Source organism: Odontesthes bonariensis, chromosome 13, assembly GCF_027942865.1.
Source record: "Odontesthes bonariensis isolate fOdoBon6 chromosome 13, fOdoBon6.hap1, whole genome shotgun sequence".
NCBI classification, from domain to species: Eukaryota; Metazoa; Chordata; class Actinopteri; order Atheriniformes; family Atherinopsidae; genus Odontesthes; species Odontesthes bonariensis.
Genome location: NC_134518.1, coordinates 11,464,800 through 11,478,035, shown reverse-complemented (window position 1 = coordinate 11,478,035; position 13,236 = coordinate 11,464,800). Strand labels below are relative to the sequence as shown.

Below are 13,236 nucleotides of genomic sequence, written 5' to 3'. Positions count from 1 at the left end.
AGCACTTTGCATTATGTGAATTTAGGGAAAGGGAAAAAAAAATAAGTTTTTTTTAGCGTGTTCAATGGGAGCTCAAAGGGCCTTAGCAAGTCAAGCAAAAATATTTCATGTTGAAGACAAAAAATAAAAATAAAACAAACAACAAGGTGGTTTCATGATAACAGGGATGCGGAGCAAATGGGAGAAGCTTCTTTTATGAATGGGATGAAGTGTGAGGGTGACTTGCACCTGAGTGTTAAGTGTGCGCTGACTTCAGGTCAGCCTGATGCCTCTTGTTCGGACGACCTCACACGCGCTTCCTTTAAACATAAAAAAAAAAACAGTTGTCGAGGTCACCACACGTTCCCAAAGCTGCCAGCTCCTGCTAGTGTGAGTCTCGCTTGAAACTATCTTTGTGTCAGTGTTGCTGACACGCACGAGCAGTCGCGATATTGGAAGTAAACGGTCCATCTCTCTGCGGACAAAGAACGCATTTTCTTTTAGCCAATTAGCCCATTTCCTTCTCAGGTTCGAGCTCGCGCATAACAAAAGCTTATTTGCGGGGCGGGTCCGCTTGTCTTAAAACACTTACGCTCGCGCCACAACCTACACGCAAACGCACGCGAACGAGCTGATTTCAGTTATGAATTATCATGACAAATTGAATATGCTTTCCGGTTACATTTCAGCAACATCGTCACGATGACATGCATCGCCTTTTGATAAAAGGGGTTTCCCTCCCCGCTGCCATGGCGACCAGCAGTGATCTCTGGGCCTTCACTAATCGCCCCCTCTTTAATTTCAAACGGAAGTATCATTGCCTGTGAAAAGCCACTTAATCTCCACGGGGTGTCCATGATCCGATCATCCCGGTGTTATCCCCACACTTTAGCCTATTATAGGGATCAGGGCGGCCATAAATGCAGTGCACAGAGCGCCCCTCAACCCAAAGCCCACTCACTCTTCAGCCTCTGAAATGATACATAGACCAGATACAGAAATAGTCATCCCTGCACAGAGTCCAGAGTCTTGAGGTGGTTACCCACCCACTAGAGATACATGTAACTTATTCACACAACACAAAAGCATTTAGGCGTCAATGAGACCATTTGGCGCAATATAGCACAGAAAGTGGCCCATTCTTGGAGGTATTTTTAGTTTCTATATTTTTTTTTTTATATAAATTAACCTTTTTTAAGCAATTGTACAAACTGTACAAACTGTACAAACTTTAAATGAGTTGAAATCTATTGCAGATGATATGAATATTAATCAATTCAGGTTTGTCTAGTCTTCAGGCCGCGCGCTGGTGAGTGAGTGACCGGAGGTGCATCCTGCACTGGGAGGGGGGCGTGGCCCTACTCTGGGACTTCAACAACTTGCAAAGAGTGCACAAACATTCTGCAGCCGAGCCACGAGTCAGAGCAGAGGACACGATGAAGGGTCTATCTTCACCTGAGTCCCCCAGAAAGAAGACAGTGAGAAGGGTAAGCTGCGTTCCCCAAGAAAAGAAAGTGGTTTCATGTCTTGGTAAAATATGTCAGCAAAGCGTGGTTACATTTTTTTTTTTTTTTTGTCCAACTTCAAGGTGTCCAAGCCTTTGATGGAGAAACGCAGGCGCGAGCGTATCAACCACAGTTTGGAGACGTTGCGACTTCTCATGTTGGAAAACACGCACAGTGAGGTATGTGTCATATATATGTCATATATATATGTATCATATATGATATCATATATATGATATGAATATTAATCAATATATATATGTGTGTGTGTGTGTGTGTGTGTGTGTCATGTTGTGTTGTCTGTGGTCATGGTTGACTAATCTCAGTTTTATTGGGTTTTTTGGTTGTTTTTTTCAGTTGGTTGGTTGGTCAGTTTCTGGGCCATATTTTTTCTGACATTAGCATGTTTGGCATGCTAACATTTAGTTAGTTACTTCTTTTTTATTTACATTTCCGGAATAAATTGGCGAAACTGAGAGTAACCATGTCGTCTTGTTTTAAAGTTTTACGTGTGAGCTACGTATCTGCTTTTGAATAATCCACTTTGGAATTATTTGAACCTGGTTTAGCACCACAAGCGAATACACTTATAATGGCAAATCCTTTTTAGGGATGCGATGCATTGCTGTCAGTATCAAGTTACTATTTCTGCTTTTTACACTGTTATTAAGTGATTTGCTTTCACATATTCTCAACATAGAAATTAAAGAATCCAAAGGTGGAGAAAGCCGAGATCCTGGAGAGCGTGGTGGAATTCCTTAAGACGGAAAAGGAGACAGAGATGGGTCATCAGGCCGTGAGGCCGGGCTGCCCACGCCAGCACAACTACCGTGAAGGCATGAGGTCCTGTCTGCTGAGGGTGAGCCAGTTCATAGCCAACAAGAGCCAGGAGTTAGAGGACCCCAGCGGCGATGCAGTCCAGGCCTCCTTTGCGCTAACTGAGCCTCAGATGCTACCCGCCTCCCCTGGGAGCGTCCACAAGTCGCCGGTGCCCGCTCCTGTTGGTGACCCGGCGGCTCTATCTCCTCAGCATCACCTCAGGCAGCGCGATGACCTGCACAGTGACACCAGGAAGATGCTTTCTTTCTCAGCAGACCCAACGCACCTCACTGATCCCGTATGGAGACCCTGGCCTCAGTGACAGGGATTATTGGAAATGAGCAGCGTGTTGGCAACTCTGCATACCAACCAACTGTAAATGTGTATTTCTAATTGTACAGCCAGAATTTATTTGTACAGTGAAGACATTTCATGACACCCCTCACACGGAAGATGATGTTTTTCCACTTCAGTGAGACTCTTGCAAATTTTTCTGTTTTTCCGGGAATGACTATGGGACGTTTTCAGGCGAGTGTGTCTGCACATAGCAGTTTTTTTTTTGTGTTAATGTTTATCTGGTGTTGCTGAAGACCATGTTATAAAATGCTTCCTCTACTTTGAATACCACAGGAGCGTATTTTTTCTTTGCTCTGATATGTACACAACCATGGCTTGCTGCTGAAAACTTTCTTTTCTTGTTTTTTTTAGGGGTTTTTTTGTGTTAATGTTTATCTGGTGTTGCTGAAGACCATGTTATAAAATGCTTCCTCTACTTTGAATACCACAGGAGCGCATTTTTTCTTTGCTCTGATATGTACACAATCATGGCTTGCTGCTGAAAACTTTCTTTTCTTGTTTTTTTTTGGGTTTTTTTGGTATTTGCTCCCTGAATTCTGTCCCCATTTTCAATAAAAGCACAATTTCCTGACCTTTCTGCCCGGAGTGGCCTTTTTGCTGCACGAATAGCATGTACTTGGATGACTTGCAGCTCCACTGGCTGAGAAAGGAGAACCATCTGTGGGACACTTAGCACATACTCCATCCAGGCTGGACAGCAGTTATGACACCTATTGAAATGTTGATAGGAGAGCTGTTGCTTCTATGATGTTCAGAGCAGTTTTTCACATGTAGAACAGTTAATGATTGTCGTCATTCGCACTTGTCCAGACTCCAGACTGCTTCAGGTGAGGCTGCATCCAATCTACAAAATGTGCCCTACAAGGCTAGATAAAGAATTAGTTTAAGCTAGCCTGAACTGGAAATCCGTGTGGTTAAAACATACCCATCTCTTACAATTGGTCAAATTTACTTTCATTTCAATATGCATATAAATTAGCAAGGATAAGGAGTAAAGGTCCCGTGGAACTGGGGCATTGGGATTTTTTCATGGAACATCTTGCTTCTAACTATAGCCAAAACTGTGAAGCCTGACCTAAGAAATATTATTTAACTTTATTTCAGTCATTTACTGTATTACTGCTACATGTGCAATGTTGTTGATATTCCTTTCTATTTTATTTTTATTTTATATATTACTTATTGTATTTCATTTTATTGGACAGGAACTACCTAAGCCTTTGAAAATGTGTCCTTGTAATGATGACCCATCTGTCTATTTTCTGTATGATGTACCACTGAAAGATGTTACTGAGCATGTTTCAATAAAAATTTGAATTCCAAAAAAAAAAAAAAAAATGCATATAAATTACATATGCACTGGAGACTCTTTGGTGCGTTTGTTGTAGATGATTTCTATCATGTTGCACAGAGTAGCCCTGTACGTAATATTAAGGGACTTTAATTCAAGTACTGAATGTGAGTTCATAATTTGGGCAACTGCACCCCAATTTTTTCATGATGGCACTTCACAGCATTTCTGTGCAAAAATACTGCACGTTTTACTTCTTTACAAACTGAGTTATATGGCGAAATGTATGAAGTAAGAAGATATTAAACTAATGTGCCACAGATTGAACTGTAACAAGTGGAGTGACCTAAGAATGGATCTAAGATGACTTGTTTTGGCAATTGTTTAAATGTTGTTTTATGCAACATAGATATATATAAATCAGATTCCATTTTTTCCTAATATGCAAAAGAGCTTATTTTATTTTTTATTTTATTTTTAGCTGTCATAAATGTTTTCCACCTGTGAATAATCTTTCTCACTGTAGAATGATGACATCCAATTAGTTTGAAAATGACCAGATAATCCATCCCATCTTGATGGACAGCAACAGTTAGATCTATAAGATCCTGGCTGATGTCTTTCCTCCTTGGCGTTGTGTTAACACACACCCGAATGCTCCAGACCAGCAAACTGACAAAACGTCTGCTTTAATAGAGGTGCTGTTACGGGGTAACAATAAAGTGTCCTGGAGTGAGGAAATAAAACAAGGAGAACTGATGTTTGATGTTAAAGAGTTACTTATTTGAAAGGAAAAGTGACACTTTTCAAACAAAACCTAAAAGAAAATCACGATCCTAACGGAACCTGTTGAGGAAAAACAAGAGCCTAAATGATGAACAGAACAACCCAAACCAAATTCAAACATTCACCCTCCTTCCGCTGAAAGAGTTACGCTGTCTCTCAACACCCTGCACGAGCTACTGAAGACACCACCAACAAAAGCTGACCCCACTGGCACTCAGCGTCTTCCACCTTCTTTTAAAAGTAGCCCTGCTGACCAACACACACACACACACACACACACAATATACTATTCAACCCTCGGGTCGTAAAAGGTGCTCACACTGTTTATTTGATCAGCAGCGTTAGTTGCTACGTACCCCTCTTATTCTTATTAAAGCAGTGTGTGGACTTTTTGTTTTTATACACTGCTTTTGCATTTTGACTCACTTTTTGTGAAACAGTAATTAAATACATTGTTTGTTGTTGTTAATCTGGAGTTGCATTCACCTAGTAATTACAATCTACCTAAGGATTATGTACCAGAGATTCCACAGTGTAACATTTGTGAACATACACATTTGAAAAGGTTATACTTTCTTTTTCACTGTATTCAGTACACAGTCCTGGTCACGGTGAATGTGATAGACTGTTCATGAATTTGTTACCCTGGACAATTAGTCTATCTAGCTTTTAAACACTTTCATACGTGATGATTTATTTTGATATAACTTTAGCTAAAGTGTCTGAAATACTGGGCTCCAGTTGGGGCATGCTGCAGATAGCCGTAAATGATCCAGAAATGCTCATTCAAAACTGAGGACGCAGACATATAAATGCTCTGCCTTGTTAAGCTAAAATGCACCTGCGACCGCAGATCACACTGAAAATTCCCGATGCTCATTGGTCATCTTGATGCCCTTTGGTTGGTCTTCTAGAACACATGAAAGTGGTTTGAAAACGTCTTGTATCAAAGGAGGTGTTATTCCCGCTGGGCTGACCCCTGGACAGGATGCTCCTTTGTGCGCCTTTAAGCTTTAACCCCACCAAGAAAAAGCCCACACAGGACTAAGCAAATCAATTAAAGCTGGAATCAGATTAGAGCAGCATCTGGCTAAATGCTAAAAAAAAAAAAAAAGGTCCAGTGGGAGCTTTGTCTTAAGTGTGAAATGGATACAGAACAGAGGATTAATCTCGAATGCGGATGTTTTTTTCTTTTCTTAGCTCGTTTACCCAAGACATGCAAATGGAAACAAACAACGAAAACATACGCAAATATGTCCGGGATCAAGGAGCAAATATCCTAACGTGCAGACGAACTCGTGCACACGCTGTTGAACATTTAAATCAGCAGCTGGCGATGCAAACGTGTTGGCTGTTCCCACGTCGGCACGAGCAAAAATAAAGGCAAAGTGATGAAACGCCTTTTGGCCTCATCAATAAACCATGTATGCGGTTCCCACCAAGAATCCTCATCTATTTCCACTCGAGTATATGTGTCACAATACCGTTAACAACTACAGAAGCCAAACTTTAGTTATTTCATAGTCTGTCTTGAGAAGAAGAGTTTAAAAGTGTCGTTTTTTTCTGAGCTGTAAGTGGGCTGTAGACCAGTAACAAAGTGTCGCGCTCCTATAAATCAGTTTCTAAACTAACGTACCAAACACGCTAAGCTACGGAACCCACTTCCACGAGACAACAGGTCTTCGCCAGTAACTGTAACACGTGCGGACCAAAAGGTTCAACCAATGGCCACGTGTCGACCGGCTTTACAACCCTACACTGGATGGTTTAATAACATCGCACCTCAGGGTGTTGATGGGTCTGCTGCTGCCACACGTGCGCCAAAAAGCAACGTCTGCGGCCTGTTGTGTGCCGGTGAGGCCTACGTTTCATCAAGAGTCAACATTATGCGGTAACCAACAACGGCCCTTTAATGTTTGGTGCGGTTTACGTGTCGTTTTTGGTATCTAGAACCTGGAAGACTTAAGTTTTTTTGGTTGTTCGTGCAGTTACCGGCCGCCACTGCTGTGTAGAGGGCAGCTCCTTTATGTGAACAAAGCTTCACCGCTGTGCCTTTTTTTTTTTTTTTTTTAACCCTGTGAGGTGTCAGAGACTGGACAACATCTGCTCCAGTAGCAAACCCCAGCAATTAAAGCAAATGTTCTTCCCCTCAAAAATAAAAGCAAAACAAAACTGAGTATTCATGAAAAACATGTTTATTAGTAACAAGGCAAAAGTCACAGTATGAACACTGTAAATTAATGACAGGATACAAGCAGAATTTACTCAGCCCCGTGTAGCAGGTTTACATCATATCATCAGCTTCCACTGTGTGTAAGGATGTGTTGCAGGCGATCAGGTCACTGGATCGGAGTTTTCAGCGAGCGAGGCCCTGAGCTTTCTGAAACTCCTGCTGTAAACTGGACAGGACCTCTCGATGCTTGTCAGATTTCTTCTCCATGTCTTTCAGGAGGGTATCGTATCGCTGACTGCAAAAGGACAAAAAATGAAGAATAAAGACGAGTACAACACAATCGCTCCTGTCTATACACAGGGTAGGAGAGGGAGCAAATTTAAACTCTGGTGATTTTTTTGTTTCGTTCGGATCCCCGGTTCCCAACTTTTAAAGCAATTACAAACATATGAGAATTGCAGTCTCAAGCCAACTATGTTGGACGGTGTCGCTGTTGTCTCAGAAACATGGAAAATGCAGTTTATTCAGAGAGTGTGCATCAGATTCACGTCCTACTGTAGAAATGGTCCTGGGCCTCAGACAGACGCACTTAATTCTGTCATCACTGAATGATTCTCATCACTTCAGTGGTGTGTGGGAGTCACTGTGAGCTTACTGTCGTGCCAGAGTAAATAATCATTTGTTCACCTGAAACATTTTGCCGCACCTCAAAATTGTAATTATTTTTCTCTCTGATGTTTTCCGCTCCACTCCAGCCATTCTCTTTTTGGGACTTCTATTCATTTGTACTTTGTAGCCTCTGTCCTTCGTGGTATATTTCCCGCTGTCTTCTGACATTTTCATGGACAGAACCACTTAAAGGAGTGGGAAGAGGTGACGGCTACACTTCCCGCACCAACACCACAAGACTGGTAGGGCTTAGTCAATACGGGGGTCCTATAACCCGACACGTAGGTGGACTATTCCTACATGAAGTGAGCCACAAGCCCTTTGGTCAAAGGTTTCTCACCCCCTCATTTGTCACCACACTTCTGGTGACCTTTCAACACAGGTGATGAGCTGGCCCATCTTGCATTTACAAGAAATGCCAGAATATCAACTCGTCTTAATGTACACATAGTTGAATAATGAGAAATTGGCACCAATACCACACAGCACTCACTAATACAGAACCCCCATCTTTAATGTGGATTTTCTGCTGCTACTTCTGAAGCCCCAAACATGTACACACTGTCGGTGCCTCTAAAATACACGTCTACATGTTAGTGTTTTGCTACCACAGACTCATTAATATGTGGAAAGATCTAAGGTGCTGTTTACACATACCCGGGTATTTTGAAAAACGAAGACCTTTCCCTTCGTTTGTGCCTTTCGTTTTTACACAAACGGAGTTTTTTCCTCCGAAAACGAAGCTAAAAAAAAACTCCGGCAAAAGTGGAGATTTTTTAAAAACTCCGTTTAGCGTTTGTGTGTAAACTGGTTGAAAGAGACGAAAACGGAGTTTTCAGAATGGAATGCGGAGTTGTCGTCATAGTACAGAGCCCCGCCCCTATCCGCCATATTGGCAGGATGCTAGCGTGATAACGCCATTCATTGTTTATCTGGCAAGCATGGAGGTACTAGCAGCATTTCTGTTGTTGAGAGCTATACCAGAGAGTCTGTAAAAGGGCTGTGGCTATACTCGCTTGTGTGATTTTGAAAATTACAGAAAAGGATCCGGAAGTTCTTCCTGTCAGCGGAATTATCTATTAGGCTTCTGATTGGCTTGTGTGGAATTCTCATTGTTCTAACACTGCCACCGTCAGGCTTGGCGTAATTTAACAGCTCTTGATAGCGTATTTATGCGGATCAATGAAGACGTGTTTTTTTTTTAAACGGGGCTGTGTGCACCAAGTTTTTTTTGAAAACGAAGGTTAGAAAATATGCGTTTATCAAAATACCCGGGTATGTGTAAACAGCACCTAAGCTGTGTGCTGCTCTTAGTTGTGTGTTAGTGCTTTTGTTAGTCCTTTAGCTTGGCTCTGTTGTGGAAAAGACAGAAGTCTAAGTGGACAAAGATTTGCTTTGTGTTGGACTGAAACTAAGTGTTAATTTCTCAGAATTGTCATCCTCTATGTTGTGAAATCACTTGTTATCATTCTTTAGTTAGCTCTAGCCAGCTCGGCTAACTTTCAACCCATAGCATGTGTGTTGTTAACTTTATGGAGGACAGCATGTCTGCCTGTCTGCGTTAAAAAAGTGGCAGTCTGCAGGGGATGAGAGCGCTGCATACAGATATCTCTGTTACGGTATAAACGTGACCTTATTCAGTATTCTGTCAACTTAAAATAGGCATTTGGCCCGCCGTTGAGAAACTGTTTGGTTAGTCTAGAAACTTGGGTGTCATGATTGATGACCGACTGACCTTTAAAGATAATGTCGCCTCCATTGCTTGATTTAGCCGCTTAGCAGTGTTAAACATAAGAAAGATCAGGCCGTAACTAACCCAACACACCACCCAGCTCCTGGTGCAGTCTATGGTCATCTCCCGCCTTGACTACTGCAACGCCCTCCTAACTGGTCTCCCAGCCTGTGCTGTAAATCCTCTGCAGATGGTCCAGAAGGTGACTGGTCTTCGTGTCTGGTCTTCAATTTAGTCTAAAAGAGCACACATCACCCCTCTGTTCTGTGAGCTCCACTGGCTACCGTTAGCCGCCCGCATCAAATTCAAATCACTGATGTTAGCCTACAAAGTGCTGAATGGAACGGCTCCCATCTACTTGAATGCTCTCGCAAAGGCTTACGACTTGGGCTACGGCTACACGAAAACGTTTTTCACTGTAAACGATACTTTTTCTTATCGTTTGGCTGTCGCGGCCACACGGAGCCGGCGTTCCCACTACCCCAAAACGATAGTTTTTGAGAACGGGTTCCAGAGTGGGAAGATTTGAAAACGGTGTCGTTTCGTTTCCATTGTTACAGCGAAAACGGATTTGTTTCTGCGTCATAGCCACATGGCTAACGCTAGTGACGTATACACATACGTCAGTGACCAGAAAAAAAAGCGGCTTCTATTCAAAATCCGGAAGAAGAAGACGACAACACAACAAGGACAGACAGCGATCATCATGGACCCCACAACATTGATAGCAGCACTGCTGCAGACACTGCTAACTACAGCGGCATTGTTGAAGGAACAACGTGAACTTCGCGCTGGTAGAAGTAGGGGCGTACACGCATGCGCATTGCTTCTTCTATTGTTCTGGTGTAACCGGTGGGGGTGGCTTACAGCGCACCTAGAGGTGTTTCGTGTGTACTGCATCGTTTTCAGCAAGCGTCGCGCTGTCATGTGGACAGAGAAGCCCCCCTGTGGGGTCGAAATCGTTTTCGTACCCGTTTTCAAAAAAACCCTCGTTTCGTTTTCGTGTAGCCGTATCCTTAGTCACTCCGGTCGTCACAGGATCGTCATCTAGCAGCGCCTACACCACGCTTAAGACAATCCAGACTCTTTTCATGTGTCGTTCCACGATGGTGGAGTGACCTGCCGAGCGCTACCAGAACAGGGGTGTCCCCTGTCTATCTTCAAGAAACTCTTGAAGACCCAGCTCTTCAGAGAGCATCTCCTATCCAAGCACTTCCCCTGTACTTCCCTACCCCCTCTACTGCATTTTCTCTTTCTGTACTTCCCTCTATTGGCGCATTTCCACTAGCTCGGCATGGCTTGATACGGCTCGGTTTGGTTGTGTTTCCATTTACAACTGAGTATCACTTCGTGCCTCCTCGACGTGGGCGGGGTCGTCGTAACACGGCTGCGCGACCAGAACAACAACAACAACATATGAGGAGGATAGCATGGAGGTCATCGAGGCGCTCGTGTTGCTGCTCACCCTGTGGCAAGAGAAGAGAGCCAGAGAAGACTCCTGGCCGCCAGACAAAACAGTATTTTAAAAGTGACGACACTCATCGGCCAATCAGTCGAAGGCAGTCGGCTGACGACACGTTTTAGTAACGCTTCGGCCCGCTTGGAACCAGGGCTGAGGTGATACGGAAAATCTACCCGGTTGCAGGTACTGCGTGCCGTGCCGAACCGAAGCGAGCCAGTGGAAAAGCGCCATATGTCTGCACTCTATCTCTACACTGTCACCGCTGTCACCTCTGACAGAGCCTGACTAGTGGTTTTCCTTCTATGTAGCTTATTGTTAGCTTTGACGTTAGCTGTAATGTTATATCTTTATTTGTAAGTCGCTTTGGATGAAAGCGTCAGATTTATGCCAAATGCAAAAACATAAACATTGTCCCTTCAGGGATGCCGTACGAATAAAGTTAGTGCAAAACAGTGGAGGGGCAAGGCGGGTTATCCATAGTCTCTTTGGACATTGTTTGCTTGTTTAAGGTAGAGAAAATACAAGTAAACTTATTTTCACGTGTTTCTACACTAAGGAATATTTCAATACTGAAAATCTGGTGGCAGACCTGTAAATGTTGCACACTTCCACTTTAATAAGACCACTCTAATTTAAATGTTAAAATTGTACATCCAGACTAAAAAGTCCAAATTAATTAATTTCACACATCCCTGTTGTGAAGTTTGTCAGGGAAGGTATAGATCGTACCTGTTATGCTGTCTGTATGGTGGGATTTTGCATTTTATTATTCTTAAAGATGCTTTAAACCAAATTTTCCTTCCATTGTAGAAAATAAAGCTCGATTGATCTCCACTCTGTACATGGAAAACTTTCTGCCTCTGCTCCAATGCCTCCATGACACTTTCTTAACATGCAGGGTGTCATGCAAAACCAATAAAACTGACTCTCTACTGACCCATACTGGAAGAGATTAGTGCTCTCAGATGCTCTAAATAGGCAGTAATGCGTCTTGTGTAAAGCTTGGGGCTTCATTTAGATTAAAAAAAGCAATAATTTAGTGTGAGTTAGGCAGAAAACTACATCTTAGCAGTTATGGATGACATTTTACCTTTAAGTGAATATAATTTTCAAGCCAAGTTAAGACTTGATTTGAGTGGATTTCCAGTAGGTCATTTAAAGACACTGTTACACATGTGCATCTGAGCTTTAAGTGAATTGTGTGATGTATCAATTTTAAAGAGAAGTGTTTTCTGTTGAAAGCAGGATGTATTGTATTATCAGCCGTTTGTCAGTCTAGAAAAAAAAAGTAAATATGTCAGTGCCTTTTGTTAAAGGGTTAACCATTTCTTTTTAGAAAAGAAGTGAATTTAGGCTCTATCTGTCAATATTCAAGAGACAGATTTCTACTCTGATCATGGAGACTATTTTGATGAAGTTGCTTCTCTCCTCTGGTCCACAGGTGATCTCTGATTTGTTTCTGCATCATATGAGGGTAAATCACAAGACACGACACATTGGGTTAATCTCACCTGATCGTAGACACTGAAGTTACAAATGGGATTCCTAAAACCCATTTAGGCACTTGTTTCCCCTAATGCTCAGCAGGTTTTACGACTCAAACATTAAACAAACCGTCTGGAACAATTGTCAGACATCTTTTCTTGTAAAGATAATGCAAAAGCTGGTTGGATCCACTTAGTACATCACCTATGCAGATGGAGGGACTACAGGAATGAGCACTGTGCAGTGAAGAGAAGTTTGTCTTACATTTCTCCGTTGATATACTCCAGTCTTTTTGCGACCGTGGCTTTGGCCTCATCCATGTCTTGCTTCACTAATACAGGACCAATAAGCTTATAAACGATGTTAGGGCTGTCCAGCATATCGAGCTCCTGGAAACAGAATTAATGCCTGTAATAACACAACACTACACACCCTGATATCAGGTTAGGACATGTGCTCACGTGACAGAAAAGATGATCGGAGTTACCTCTTTTACGATGTTGTTTTCTGTCAGCTGCGTCTCCAGCTTCTGCCTGGCTGACATGCTCTTGCTAACATCTGAACAACAAAGTCATTACCCGGTGAGTAAAGATGTTTCTGATATTGATATTTTCTCTCTCATCAATATAGTGACATAATTGTTGCGATAAAACACACAGATTTACATTAAAACCAAATTAATTAAAAGACCATTTAATGTGTAGCGTATTCTCCCAATATGGTAAGTTAGCTCGATACAACATGGCACATGAAGAGAACCCCTGCCAAGCTAATAGGAACCCACCTTTCTGCATCTGTGTGTACTTCTCTAATTCAGCTTTCAATTTCTTTTGCATGGCCTCTGCCATATTTGTGTTTTTTTTTTTTCAAAAACACTGTAAGCTGACTTATGTATCAAGGAATTGAAGAGCTAACTGTACAACATGAGAGCTCCGTTTTAGCTAACAGGAAGAGGGAGCAAAGAAACGGAAGTTATGC

General features: G+C 42.4%; 2 protein-coding genes across 2 annotated transcripts; one reads left to right on the top strand and one right to left on the bottom strand.

Annotated features, from left to right (window-relative positions):
- Nucleotides 1–1,415: 1,415 nt before the first annotated feature.
- Nucleotides 1,416–2,625, top strand: her5 (hairy-related 5). Its single transcript, XM_075480552.1, has 3 exons — nucleotides 1,416–1,466; nucleotides 1,568–1,663; nucleotides 2,185–2,625. Exons 1-3 carry the CDS (start codon nucleotides 1,416–1,418, stop codon nucleotides 2,623–2,625), a joined length of 588 nt encoding a protein of 195 aa, XP_075336667.1.
- A 4,291-nt stretch (nucleotides 2,626–6,916) lies between these two features.
- pfdn6 (prefoldin subunit 6) lies at nucleotides 6,917–13,223 on the bottom strand. The gene is made up of 4 exons (XM_075480551.1): nucleotides 13,043–13,223; nucleotides 12,746–12,816; nucleotides 12,523–12,647; nucleotides 6,917–7,205 (listed from the first exon to the last, which is right to left on the bottom strand). Exons 1-4 carry the CDS (start codon nucleotides 13,104–13,106, stop codon nucleotides 7,094–7,096), a joined length of 372 nt encoding a protein of 123 aa, XP_075336666.1. The 5' UTR covers nucleotides 13,107–13,223; the 3' UTR covers nucleotides 6,917–7,093.
- Between the last annotated feature and the right edge of the window lie 13 nt (nucleotides 13,224–13,236).

Excerpts from the sequence above, each read along its gene's own strand:
- her5 (XM_075480552.1), top strand. The coding sequence starts at position 1,416 with ATGAAGGGTCTATCTTCACCTGAGTCCCCCAGAAAGAAGACAGTGAGA. Across the intron at positions 1,467-1,567 it reads GAAAGAAGACAGTGAGAAGG|GTGTCCAAGCCTTTGATGGA; the intron begins GTAAGCTGCGTT and ends TCCAACTTCAAG. Across the intron at positions 1,664-2,184 it reads TGGAAAACACGCACAGTGAG|AAATTAAAGAATCCAAAGGT; the intron begins GTATGTGTCATA and ends TTCTCAACATAG.
- pfdn6 (XM_075480551.1), bottom strand. The coding sequence starts at position 13,106 with ATGGCAGAGGCCATGCAAAAGAAATTGAAAGCTGAATTAGAGAAGTAC. Across the intron at positions 12,817-13,042 it reads GTACACACAGATGCAGAAAG|ATGTTAGCAAGAGCATGTCA; the intron begins GTGGGTTCCTAT and ends TTTGTTGTTCAG. Across the intron at positions 7,206-12,522 it reads GAGTATATCAACGGAGAAAT|TCAGCGATACGATACCCTCC; the intron begins GTAAGACAAACT and ends GTCCTTTTGCAG.